The sequence below is a fragment of the Dromiciops gliroides genome, chromosome X (assembly GCF_019393635.1).
Source record: "Dromiciops gliroides isolate mDroGli1 chromosome X, mDroGli1.pri, whole genome shotgun sequence".
Classification (NCBI taxonomy): domain Eukaryota; kingdom Metazoa; phylum Chordata; class Mammalia; order Microbiotheria; family Microbiotheriidae; genus Dromiciops; species Dromiciops gliroides.
Window position 1 is genome coordinate 2,607,835 of NC_057867.1, and position 14,248 is coordinate 2,622,082.

The 14,248-nt window shown below is 41.1% G+C and overlaps 1 protein-coding gene across 3 annotated transcripts in view; it reads left to right on the forward strand.

The window, feature by feature from the left end:
• KIF4A (kinesin family member 4A) overlaps positions 1 to 14,248 on the forward strand; it is a 91,905-nt gene that overhangs the window by 7,918 nt on the left and 69,739 nt on the right. For 2 of the 3 annotated variants that reach the window (XM_043974584.1, XM_043974585.1), the window contains exons 4-7: positions 6,397 to 6,587; positions 7,964 to 8,056; positions 13,792 to 13,958; positions 14,143 to 14,237. In XM_043974584.1, the coding sequence (XP_043830519.1) occupies positions 6,397 to 6,587; positions 7,964 to 8,056; positions 13,792 to 13,958; positions 14,143 to 14,237 (546 nt within the window). The remainder of the gene's footprint in view (positions 1 to 6,396; positions 6,588 to 7,963; positions 8,057 to 13,791; positions 13,959 to 14,142; positions 14,238 to 14,248) is intronic. The other variant, XM_043974586.1, reaches the window with a different exon arrangement.

Sequence of the window (14,248 nt, forward strand, 5' to 3'; positions counted from 1 at the left end):
TTTATTACATGTAATTTTTATTGCATCATGATCTGAGAAGGATGCATTTACTATTTCTGCCTTTCTACATTTGACTATGAGGTTTTTGTGCCCTAATACACGGTCAATTTTTGAATATGTGCCATGTACCGGTGAGAAAGAGGTATATTCCTTTCTCTTTTTTTAAATTAATAAAGTATTTTATTTTTTTCTGTTACATGTAAAGATAGTTCTCAACTTTTGTTTATACAAGCTTTACAATTTCAGATTTTTCTCCCTCCCTCCCCTCCCCTAGACAGCAGATAATCTGATATAGGTTATATATATATATATATATATATACACACACACATAATAACATTAATCCTATTTCTGCATTAGTCATGTTATAAGAGAAAAAATCAGAGCAATGATGAAAAACCTCAAAATAGAAAAAAACAACAGCATCAAAAACAAAAGAAATAGTATGGTTCATTCAGCATCTATACTCTGCAGTTCTTTTTTTTTTTTTTCCTTGGATTTGGAGATCCTCTTTTATCACGAGTTCCCTGGAACTCTTCTGTGCCATTGCTTTGGTGAGAAGAATCTAGTCCATCACAGTAGATCAACACTCAATGTTGATGATACTGTGTACAATGTTCTTCTGGTTCTGCTCATCTCACTCATCATCAGCTCACGCAAGACCCTCCAGGTTTCTCTGAACTCTTCCTGCTCATCATTTCTTACAGCACAATAGTATTCCATTGTGGTATATTCCTTTCTATCCCCATTCAATTTTCTCCAGAAATCTATCATATCTAACTTTTCTAACATTCTATTAACCTCTTTCTTATTTATTTATTTTGTGGCTAGATTTATCTAATTTTGCTGTCTATTTCCTCTTGTAACTCATTTAACTTCTCTAAGAATTTGGATGCTATACCACTTGGCACATACATGTTTAGTATTGATATTACTTCATTATCTATAGTACCTTTTAGCGAGATGTAGTTTCCTTCCTTATCTCTTTTAATTAGATATATTTTTGCCTTTGCTTTGTCTGAGATAAGGATTGCTACCCTTGCTTTTTTGACTTCAGCTGAAGCATAATATATTCTGCTCCAACCTTTTACCTTTACTCTGTGTGTATCTCTCTGCTTCAAATGTATTTCTTGTAAACAGCATATTGTAGGATTCTGGTTTTTAATCCACTCTGCTATTTGCTTCAGTTTTGTGGCAGAGTTCATCCCATTCACATTCACAGTTATTATTACTGTCTATTTCCCTTCATTCTATTTACCCCCTTTGTACTTTTCCCCCCTTCTTTCACCCTATTCCTCCTCATCAACGTTTTGCTTCTTACCCCTGCCTCCCCCAATCTTCCCTCCCTTTTATCAGCCCTCTTCCCTTTTCTTTATCCTTTTCTCCCCTGCTTCTGCCCTCCCTTCTATCAGTAGCCCCCCTTTTCCTCTTACCCTTTTACTTCCCTAAAGAATAAGCTAAATTTCTTTATCCAAATGAACGAATATGTTATTTCTTCTCTGAACCAAGTCTGATGAGAGTAAGGTTGAAACAATGCTCACCCCCTCCCTTCTTTCCCTCTATTGTAATAGGTTTTTTGCATCTCTTCATATGATGTAATTAACCCCATTCCACCTCCCCTTTCCTCTTCTCCCCATAAACTCCTTCTTTTCACCCCTTAATTTTTTTTATATCATCACATCAAAGACAATTTATGTTTATACCCTCTATGTATACTCTTTCTGTCTGTCCAAATAGAGATACAGTTCTCAAGAGTTATAAGTATTATCTTCCCATGTAGGGATGTAAACAGTTTAACCATATTGAATAACATTTTTCTCCCTGTTTACCTTTTTAAACTTCTCTTGAGTCTTGTATGTTAAGATTGAATTTTCTATTCAGTTCTGGTCTTTTCATCAGGAAACTTTGAAAGTCCCCTATTTCATTGAATGTCCATCTTTTCCCCTGAAAGAGAATGTTCAGTTTTGCTGGGTAGTTCATCCTTCATTGCAATTCAAGCTCCTTTGCCTTCTGGAATATAATATTCTAAGCCTTTCGATGCTTTAATGTTGAAGCTGCCAGGTCCTGTGCAATCCTGACTGTGGCTCTATGATATTTAAATTGCTTCTTTTTGGCTGCTTATAGTATTTTCTCCTTCATCTGATAATTCTGGAATTTGGCTTCAATATTCCTTGGAGTTTTCCTTTTGGAATCTCTTTCAGGAGGTGATTGATGGATTCTTCCAATGATGATTTTATCCTCTGATTCTATAATATCAGGGCAGTTCTCCTTGATAATTTACTGGAATATGGTGTCTAGACTCTTTTTCCGATCATGGCTTTCAGGTAATCCAATAATTCTCAAATTGTCTCTCCTGGATCTCTTTTCCAGGTCAGTTGTCTTTCCAATGAGGTATTTCACATTTTCTTCTATTTTTTCATTCTTTTGATTCTGTTTGACTGATTTCCTGGTGCCTCATGGAGTCATTAGCTTCCATCTGTCTGATTCGAATTTATTTTATTTTATTTTTTTGTGTGTGTGAGGCAGTTGAGGTTAAGTGACTTGCCCAGGGTCACACAGCTAGTAAGTGTTAAGTGTCTGAGGTCGGATTTGAACTCAGGTCCTCCTGACTCCAGAGTCAGTGCTCTATCCACTGCGCCACCTAGCTGCCCCTCTCAATTGATTTTTTAATTTTTGTTTTGTTTTTTGCAGGGCAATGGGGGTTAAGTGACTTGTCCAGGGTCACACAGCTAGTAAGTGTCAAGTGTCTGAGGCCGGATTTGAACTCAGGTACTCCTGAATCTAGGGCCGGTGCTTTATCCACTGCGCCACCTAGCCGCCCCCTCAATTGATTTTTAAAATCCTTTTTGAGCTCTTCCAAGAAGGCTTTTTGGTCTTGAGACCAATTCATGTTCCCTCTTGAGGCTTCACATGTAGGCAATTTAAGAGTATTGTCCTCATCTAAGTTTTTGTTTTGCTCTTCCCTGTCCACACAAAAATTCTCAATGGTAAGAGCCTTCTTCTGTTTCTTACTCATATTACAGCTTATTTTTTTAAAGTTGAGGTCTGCTTCTGGGGCTCAAGGGTCACTATTTCAAGCTTCTTGTGCTGGAGGATAGGGGCTGTGTCACTGGCTTTCTACTCTGAGGCCCCTATGGCTTGTCGATTTCTCACCGCCCTGGGTTTGCTCCCTGTGCTTGCTCCAGGTGCTGGGATGGCCAGGCCTGGTCATGCCTGTCCTGTGTGTGGCCCTTCAGCTGGCAGCCTGCCCTCTCAGCTGGTACTGGTGCGCCTGCTGTGCCACCAGCTTGCTGAGCCAGGATCAGGGGGCCTCAGTTGCTCCACTGTGGCCAAGAGCTTCCCGCTGACTTGCCCAGACCCCCTCCGTGCTGCGCAGCACTGTGAGCTGAGCTGCATTCCTTTTTTGCCCGAGTGAGACCGACCTTTCTTGAAGTCTTCTAAATTATCTCAAGTTGGAAGATTATGTCTCTCTGTCTTTTTGTAGGTTCTGTAGTTTCAGACTGTTTAGAGGCTTGATTTAATGTTATTTTTGAGGGAAACTTAGGAGAGCTCAGGCAACTTCCTGGCTTCTCTCTGCCATCTTGGCTCCCTACATACGTTATTAATACTCATTATATTATGGAGCAATAACTGATAGGACCCTTTGTATTAAAAAACAGATTAGATTACATTCTGTATTCCAGCTGTGGGCAGCTAGGTGACACTGCAGTAGATAGAGCTCTGGGCTGGGAATCAGGAAGACCCTGCTTCCTGAGTTCAAATTCAGCCTCAGACATTTCCTAGCTGAGTAACCCTGGGAAAGTTACTTCACCCTGTTTTGCCTCAGTGTCCTCATCCGTGAAGTGAGCTGGAGAAGGCAATGGCCAACCACTCTAGGATCTCTGCCAAGAAAACCCCAAATGGGGACACACAGTGGGACGTGACTGAAACAACTGAACAACAACAGAAATATAAACTGTTGGAAAACTTCCTTTTGTGGTATACCTTATTCTCCACTGATGTTCTCTAAATGAAATGGTGCAATAGTGACCTTCAGCATGCGCCCAAAATTTTCACACAAACTGAATTTCAAAGGAGAGTGAATGGTGACCAACAGACAAAATAGCTAAACTTTTTTTCGGTCAATCAACAAGCAGTTATTGAGCATTTACTATGTGCAATATTCTGTTGCCATATTTGTTCTTTTTAGGTTTTTGAATGATTGTGCTACAAGTGACATTTAGAGAGCACGCAGTGGAACCCCATCCCTTTACAGATAGAGAAATGGAGGTATGAAGAGGTTATAAATGGCTTGATTATAGTCATATAGTTAGTGGGAGAGCCAGGACTAACTCAAAATTGGAAGGGACCTCAGAGGCCATTTGGTCTAGCCCAGACCTGACAAAAAACAGGCCATCTCATCTCACCTTTGCTTAAAGACCTGCGGTATGAGGAGCAATGCTGTCTCTTGGGGCAGACCACTCTTTGGGATAACTCTTGTGTTAGAGAGTTCTTTGCTCATGGAGCCCAGTCCTGCCTCCAGGTTATTACCCTTTGAAGTTTGACCACCTGGAGCAAAGCCTGGCCACAGCTATTTGAGGGTAGCTCTCATGTGCTCCTGGATTGCCTCCTACCTGCCCTTGGTTGACACATGTTCTGAAGACTCTTCTTTCCCTTCCTAGTCACTCTCTAGATTCCTTCAGCTTCCCAGTATGTCTTCCTTCCTAAAATGTGGGGCTTAGAAAAGAACAGCAGCCTGGGTTTGGCCAGGGCCAAAGCCAGAGGGATTTCTATCACACTTGCCTTGTCTTGAGCTTGCAGTCCACTAAAATTCCCAGCTCTGTCAGACAAACTGCTGTCTACTACTACCACTTCCTTATTTTACAGAATCCTAGATTTAGGACTGAAAGAGAGCTTAGACTGTCAAGTACAATCTCCTGACTTTTACAAATTAGGGAACTGAAGCTTGAGAGGTTAAGTGAGTGGCCTAGATCACAAACACTGGTTAATAAGTGTTTGATTTGAATCCTAGTCTTCCAAAATTCAAGTCAAGTGCCCTCTCCACAATACCACAGTGTTTCATACTTAAGCCCATGCCCCTTTTTTTGTCCGTATTTAATCTCATCATATTCTAGCCTTTCCAGGTTTAGCAAATTCTCATTGTCACTCAGTGTGTCATGTCCCTCCTAGTTCCTTAGTCTCTTCCATTGCCATGGCTTTTCTAGGGGCATTGGAAAGATCAATTAAGTTCCTATACATGAGACATGTTGCAAACTTTAATATGATACAGTAATGCTTTTAGGGTGCTGCTGGTGGCCAGACTAATGGGCCTGGCATCCAGGGGACCTTAATTCTAATCCTGTGGCACTAAGCTGTGTGACTCTGGGCAGATCATAGTAATAGTGCTTGCCTTTCCAGGCTTGCTACAAAGATCAGATGAGATCATGGATGTAAGGTGCTTTGCTACCCTTCAATGTTGGCCATTATGACGACTGTGATTGTTGTTAATCCTACCTTTCAGTTATTTGTGTATTTGATAAGCCTGCTCTTTTTGCCTTGATCCACAAGGAGGATCAAATATTTGGTCAGTGTTAGATCTTTTTTTTCGTCTAGGCCTGGTGGCTTAAACTCAAGAGCAGCTACTCGCACTTATCTTTTCCATTTGGGGGTTCAGCTCCCTAATATATATTTTGCATGAATCCTTAAGGCTTACAAAGCTTTTTTCATCCCAACAAGTCTGTTGGGATTACAGTTGAAAAACCAGTCATAGAGGAATAGGGTGGCCTTATTAAGGTTGTACCTAGTGGGTGGCAGAGCTGGGCCATGAACCCAGGCTTTCTGATTCCAAATCTGATTCTCCTTCCTACTGTATACCAAAGGCTTGGTACCAGTAGTTCTGTTCAGATCAGTGAAAGAAAGCAGGCTCTAAGATCGTTAGCAGAGCTAGGAGGTCACAGTGACACTGGAGCCCAAGTGGTTTCTTATATGAGCCAACAGGTGAGAGGAGGAAGCTTGTTCATGCAGCTGGAGTTTTGCTCCCAAGTTGCCCTGGAGATTTCTGACTGTGGTGGAAGCGAGTCAGTGGTTTGGCATTCTAGTATATGGGAATTCTGTTTAACTGATAGCAAGATATATCTGGACTGGATATATCTTTTCATCTAAGGGGATTATTACGAACCAATTCATACTGGGCTCCCTTCCTGTTTTGTATGGCTTCTGAAACTTAATTACAGTCTTCTTATTCTAATCCAGGATTTCCCTGGTAGAGAAGGGCTAGGTGTTTTTGAGACTGCTTGATTTTAATTTGGCTGGCAGAGTGATGAGGGAATTATTGGAGTCTAGTTGAAATAGGCCAGGGTATTTTTGGAAAGAAAAGGTTCTGAGAACCACTATGTGTGTGATCTCTGTTCTGCCTAGGGTATAATGCAACCGTCCTGGCCTATGGACAGACTGGCTCTGGAAAAACATTTTCTATGGGAAGTGCATACACGGCAGCTCAAGAGCATGAACCAACAGTTGGGGTCATCCCTCGAGTAATACAACTGCTTTTCACAGAAATGGAGAAGAAAGTCGACTTTGAATTCACCGTCAAAGTGTCTTACTTGGAAGTAAGTGATATACCTTCAAGTATTCTGAATTCAAAAGAACTTCTGGTGAATTAAAGCGTATACTCTGTTTTCCTCAGCCAGTTAATTGAGGAAATGAAGTGAGCCCTTCCAGCTCTAGGTCTCTGAGCCGATGTATGAAGTCAGTAACTAAACTGGCGGTTTGAACATGTGTATTTAGGGACCGTGCACTACACTCCAAAAAGTGAGCTCTTTCCATTGGAGAGGAGAACAGTTGTAGACGGAGTAGAAGGCGGGTTTTCGAATTAGACTTTTCAAAGATCTAACATGGACCAAATATTTGATCCTAGTCGTGGAAAGCTTGATTCACAATGGGCTGGAGGGAAGCCATGTGGAAGGTTTAAAAAAGGAATTCTTAACCTTTTTTCATGTCGTGGACCCCTTTGGTAGTCCGGTGAAACCCATAGACCTTGTCTCATATTAATGTTTTAAAATTAGCAAAATGCATACGATTACAAAGGATTAAGTATATACAGTTTAAGATTAATTCAAATGGGGGGTGGCTAGGTGGCGCAGTGGATAAAGCACCAGCCCTGGATTCAGGAGGACCTGAGTTCAAATCTGGCTTCAGACACTTGACACTTACTAGCTGTGTGACCCTGGGCAAGCCACTTAACCCCCATTGCCCCGCGCGCCCCCCCCCCCCAAAAAAAGTTTATAGGCCCCCAAATTAAGAACCTGGCTTAACCTTCTTTAAAATCTTACTACCTGACCCTTTCCTATCTAATCCAGGTGTGGTTAAGGTGCTTTGGGTATGAGCCCTGCATTCAAGGACCTGGTACCTAGAAGCAAGATAGTTGAACTTTTGTTGAGACAGTGTTGTTTGCATCCTGCTCTCTTAAGTATTTGTGGGATAAAAGCAGCAATGAAGGTGGTAGCTGCTGATAACAAATTGCTGGATTTGGGGCACTTTTTAGTTCTGTGCTTTTGTATATGCCTGCTGTTTCACCATCAAGAAAAATCTTCATTTTGTTTATAAATTATCCTTTAGTATAAAAATGAAATTTCTGGCATGTAATCTTTGGCTTTAAGGTTATTGTTATTTTGGAAACTGGATCTCCCTGTCTGACACAAACTGGAAGTATATTGGCCAGATGCCACCACTGATCGTTATGGGATCTTTGACCTGCTCTGTTTCTAACCCCTCCTTAGGCAGCTTGGTTCCCCACCCCAGCCCACCCTGACTTTCCTGGTGCTGGGCCTGCTGTATGTAGTTACTTTAACTAACTGAATCTCAGCTCCCAAGTTCAGGAGCTCTGCCAGCCTCTAGCTACCCCTAGGGTAGGGATCACCAGCACCTATGCCCAGCAGGAAGAGGTGGCTTTGATGTTTTTCTTTTGTCATCTTGTTTTTGACAGATCTACAATGAAGAGATTCTAGACCTGCTATGCCCATCTCGCGAGAAATCCTCACAAATAAATATACGAGAAGATCCTAAGGAAGGAATAAAGGTGAATTGCTTTTTGTTGTTGTTGTTGTTGTGACTCAGAAATATTTGGCAGCGCTGATGGTAACATTCAATTCAACAAACACTTCTACATGTCTACTGTGTGTCAGGTACTGTACTAAGGTGCTGGGGATACAGAAATGAAAATGTCTCTGCTCTTAAGGAACTTACAGAAGTGACTGCAAACATCTCACACCACAATTTTTGTAGCCCCCATTGCCTCCCAAGCCAGGGTGTGCTGAATATATTCCTGGATGGAAATTTGGGGGGTAGAGGCAGGGAGAAGAGAGAGCCACATCGAGTTCTCTTAAGGATTCCCATTCTTATTTATGTAGCAGAGTATTGATTGAGGACTTATTTAGAATACAGAAACTTAGGGAGCTTAACTTGCTTAGGTAATACAGGAGTATAGGTCATTTCTTACCTCCTCGGGTAGTTTAGAGTCTAATTGGAGAGATAAGACAGACATCCATGAAACACTTTTGATCACTATCTTTTATTTCATGTTATATAGGTGATAAATACTCAGAGAGATCAACAAAGGTTAGAGCAGTCATGAAAAGCTTTATGAGAGAGGAGGAACAGGAAGTAGGCCTTTAAAAGATGAGTATAGTTTGTAGAAGAGGTCATTCTAGGCAAAGAGAATGTAAAGTCTTTACTGAGTATCTACTCTATACAAGTCCTACTCTGTTGCCTCACTGTGGCATGGAGGTGACCCTGGATTCTCAAAGGTTGTGCCAATGGAGCAAAATTCAGATATTTTCTACCAAACCGAAAATACTATCCTCCAACCAACCTAGTTAGGTATGAAAAGGTTCATCACCAGCAGGTTGGCCACTAGGTGATGAATTTATTTGGCTATGGCAACCCATAAAACAAAACTACGTTTGTGTGAGACCCCCTTCTCCTTCTTCAGTGACGGTGTCAGATTGGTGTGAAGTGCAGCAGAAGGTGTTAAGAATTCTCATTTTTAGACTTTATATAAACCACTAATTACCTGTTGGTACTCTAAACATGAGCTCCTTGTCCAAGAACCAGCGTGTTGAAATGCTCCTGAAGGAACTGAATTGGGTCAACATTGATGTTCTTGCTCTAAATGAAATCAGAAGACCTAAAGAAATGCCTTCTACATGGAAAAGACCATTTGAGTTCTCCTTGGAGAAGTGAATAAAGGAATTGGTGGAGTTGGTTTCATTGAAGCTAAGAAGAAAAAAAAATATCATTTTGTGAAAAACTTGGTAATCTCTCCTTGCACTGTTCATAACAAGCATAAGCAAAAAGACCAACATGTGCCATGATCTGTTGCGGAGAATGAAGTAGAGAGAGTCTATGACAAGACAAGAGTTGACAAGATCCTCCAAACTAAGTTTGCATGTGTAATGATTGGAATGGCGCCACCTGCTGGAGACTTACTGTAGCAAAGCTCCACCATGAGGAAAAGGCCTCTGAGGGCAAGTCATAAGGTCAAGGTCCTTGGCGTCAGGAAGTGATGTTTGCTCGTGGGTACTGTCTATCAAGGCTACCAGCCAATCAACTTGAGGAGCCTCCAATTTCTGGGAGGACATGAAGTAGGAAGCAGACGCTGGCAGAGGGGGTTCTGTCTCTTTTGGTTCCTGACCTCGCCATGGTGGGTCGGATGATGGGGTCTCTTAGAAATAGTTAGATTTTTACATTTCTCTCTGATCCTAATGCTCTTTAATAAATACTTAAACACTTTAATACTCTTGCTAAAGCTTATAATTTATTGGTGAACGCTCATTAGATTTTAGATAGTATAGCTAGAATTTTAGCCCCTTACACATGTAAATCAGAAGATACTAGGTGTAGGGTAAACAACAAACATCTCCCCTCAAAAAAATCAATTTCATAACATGTGACAAAAGACAAGTTACTTACATGGGAATCATTTCAAAGTTAGCTATCTGTAGTTAGACCTTGGGCTGGTTAAAACTGGTCCAAATTAGCACCAAGTTAGAAGAAAGGATAAAGATAAGAAAATACTACATGTAATTATAACAGCTCTGCTCTATTTAAAGGAGCTGACACTGAGCAGTGTGAAATAGATAAAAGTCAAAATTGCTCCAATGACTATTATTTCATAGGGAATTTTAACCATTGAAAACAGTCTTGATGTCAAAAAGACCTGTAACTTTAGCCAGCAAAAGATTTCTTTCTGCTTAGCATCAAGTTCATCATAGTTGAGGACAGCATCTGTTTTGAGTACCAGCTCACTCTAACTAAAACCTGGTAGAGAAAGATAACAGATGATCACAAACAATGTTTCACAAAATGGCACAAAGAAGTTATGGGGGAAATGAGTTTGCAGAAGGTTTGACAGGAGACCCAACTAAGCCAAGTCATCCTGCAAGAATCTATAAGTGAAAATGGAAGGACAACAAAAACAACAGATTTGGTGTAGCAATCAAGTATCATTGTTGACAGTAGAATCAACTTGTTTGGACACAAAAACATCAGTAGCTGTTGGGCTATATGAGGAGCTGACAAGAGCTTTTAAGAAAATGAAGCTGCTGCACCTAACTGGGCATATAAAAAAGACAAAAGCTTCACTAGAGGAGGCACAGAGAGAATGGAGAATTCACTCTATATTTATTACCCAAAAAAGGCCACTGAATTGACTAAGCTATCAACCTCTCTATTTCATACTACTTTCTTATTTCTGTAAAATCTTTGTGAGTGGATTGTCCTCAATAGGGATATCTTGATGAAAAATAGGAGAAGGGAACAGGCAGCCTTGTGCCAGTGATTTTATTAACAAACTTACATTTTCCTGACTGAAAACTATAGAGAATGCAACATCCTATGTTGTCTATTCTGTTGACTTGGTAGAGTAAAATCTAGCCTTCAAGACTTTTTAACCATGCATTATGTGTCTGGTGTATGTGTTGAGACCATGCAAGCTCCCTTGATAATGCAACTGATCATCCTTCTCAAGTAACATATACAGCTGGGAAATATACGCTCATCAAAGGTGTTTTACACAGAACATCCTCCATCACAGGAGTGGAGTCCAAATGAAAGAAGAATTACCAAGGTCTTCTGGGAGTTTTTCTTTAGGGATAACATTGTTCTGATTGTTAAGCCTTAGAATACTACACGACTCCCTTAGGTGATTGACCTGTTAATTAGTGATTCATACATATTGCCCAGATATTAATTTGGATGAATAATCTGTTGGCTTAGTCCATCAGTATAAATGCCTTGGACAGGCACTGCAGACTTAAAATGAGTAGGGCCTAGATTTGAATAGCAGGAAGAGAGTGAGCTGAATCACGTTTGGGCAATCACATAATTCTTTCACTGCTTGACATGCAAGACCATCTTTTCAACACTAGTATTTTCCTAACCATACAACATGGGTATAGATCATGAGGGTGATCTCTGAAGAATCCAGATTGAAGATGTCCCAAGGGACAATGGAGAGAGACCTCGTGGGCATAAATAGACTGTATAATATTCCCAAAGGTGACTTGCACATAAAAAAAGTGGCACAAAAGACATAATCAAAAATTGTATATGCTCAGAAGAGGAGTTGGGCTGGTCATATGAGAAGAACAGGAGATAACATTATGTTCACTTTTAACAAAATGTTCGAAGACCTCCAGCATGCTGATTAGTTTCTCCATAGAAGATTTGTGGAAGGATGTGGACAAGAATCATACAGGATAAGAAGGCTTGGATGGGTTGTGATCTACACTGGTGGAGGGAGTTCCCGTATCAGTGAGATCACTGATCCTTTGAAGTATCAAAGTACATGTAAAAGGTACTGTACCAAAACACCCTGGGATAAAGATGGGGGTGGGAGCAACAAGATAAGGATGAAACATAGTCCCTGCCCTCAAGAACTTCTTGACTGAGGCAATCCCCTAAATAAGTATTCAAAAAGGAGTATACACCAAGTCCTTTGGGGACTTGAAAAGAATGCTAGGTTTGGAATCTGACCATGAGTTTGAATCCAAGCTCCTGTTACTTCTGGGTGGCCTTAAGAAAATCACTTTACCTTGTTGGGCTGCTACTGCTACAAAATGAGTGAGTTGAACCGGCTAGCTAGTACTATTATAAAAGCTAGCCATTGGATTAGATCCCTAAGATCTCTCTTAGCTCCCAATCCTCTGATCCTATAAAGATTAAATGAATGGCACAAACAAGCGCTTGCAAACTTTTGAAGGCAGGAAAGCTCACTTTGGTCTAGAGAGGTTAGGAAAGGGGCATAGAAAAAAATTGTAGTTGGTGCCAGCTAGGATGTATGAGAACTCGGCTTGGAAAGGCTATGCAAAATGTGAAGAAACCCTGCTGAGAGTTCGGGGCTGGGGACTTTTCACTTGTTTAATATCCCTATCTCTACCCCAGATAACCAGCTAAGCACATTTCTAGCCAATAAGTTGTTTTGACACTGAACAGAATCGGTGCTTTCTGTGATTGGTCCAACAATGGGTCATCCAGCCTTTCCCTGAAGCCCTGCAGTCAGGACTCCCCCCCATCTCCTGGTATCATGAATTCCACTTGTGGATAGCTCTAATTGCTAAGAAGTCCTTCCCTGGGTCAGACCTAAATTTCCCTCTGCAATTCCTGCTTGCTGATTCTACCTTTGCTCTCTGGGGCCAAGCATAACCAGTCTTCTCCCACATGACAACACTTCAAAGGCAACTTTCCGATCTCTCAAACGTTAATCCTTCACTCCCTAAGGTCTCCAATTTCTTCAACTGAATCCTCATATGGCATGCATCTCTCAGTGTATTTTTTCCTAAGGACCTTCACAATCTTAGAACTGAAGGGTATTTAGGCAGGGCTTGAAGGATTAGGTTTGGGTTAGATTAGACACCGAGTCAGGATTCTAAGTACTCAGATAATCAGTCAACATTTTAAAAGTACCTTCTGTGTCCCAGGTGTTGTGTTAAGCACTGGGGATACAAAAAGAGACAAAAGATAGTTCCTGCCCTCAAGGAGTTTCCAGTGTAATGCTAAATCTCTTAAGCACCTAGACAGGCCATTGAAGAAAAAAATACCCAGCAGTCAGTTGGAAATGAACATCTGAAGATCGGGCTGGAGACAAAGAATTAGGAATTATGATAAAACCAGACTTTATAGAATCAGAAGGAACCTTAGATGTAATATAGTTCAATCCCTTCATTTTGCAGATAGGAGAACTGAGGTCCAGAGAAAAGATTTGCCCATGCTTGTACAATGAACTACTAGTAGACCTTGGACTAGAACCCAGGTGCCCTGATTTCCCAGTCCAGTACTATTCCTACTATGTCATCCCATAGTAAAACTGAGGAGAAGACAGGGAAGGATGTGAGGCCAAGGAGGGAGAAGATGGAAAAGAGAAACAATTGTCTTATGGTATTGGGTGCAGGGGAGCTCTCAGTCAAGACTCCCCTAAAACTAGAAATTGTTTTCCAGCCCCAAACAGCTCTCCCCTTTGCCCTTGGGCCTCTGGTGCAGATTAGAAATTGAAGTGCATCCTACTACCAAACTTTGTGTCTCCTTCACTGCCAGAGTCCAGGGCTATGACTAGCTTTTGATATTGACTCTCCAGTCCTTAGCAGAGGTAATCATTAAAAACATCTAGGTTTCATAGTTGTCAACATGACTTATACAGTGAGGTTTACTAAACTTATACTGAAACATAAAGAAAGTGCTTTCCTTCTGCCAACCCTGCCTTTGGTCAAGCATTTGAGTTATCTATCACAGGGAAATTTTCTCTTCCTTTTGAATTAGATCACAGGACTCACTGAAAAGACTGTTTCACTTGCCATGGACACTGTATCCTGCTTGGAGCAGGGCAATAACTGTAGGACTGTGGCCTCCACAGCTATGAACTCCCAGTCTTCACGATCTCATGCCATCTTCACCATCTCTGTGGAGCAGAAAAAGAAAAGTGACAAGTAAGTTGATAATCTTTATAGTTAACATTTCTCATGTGTTAACTGACTGAAGTTGAAAGTACTCTGGTTGAATTGGCATAACACCTGATCTACCGATTAAGATTGTATGAGCTGGCTTTCATATTCAAGTCTTTAGAGTAGGCTTCAATGCTGGATCCACCCAGGCATCCTCTCTTTATCGTAGGAATAGTAGTTTTCGATCCAAGCTGCATCTCGTGGATCTGGCTGGTTCAGAAAGGCAGAAGAAGACCAAGGCTGAAGGAGACCGTCTGAAAGAAGGTAAGAACATT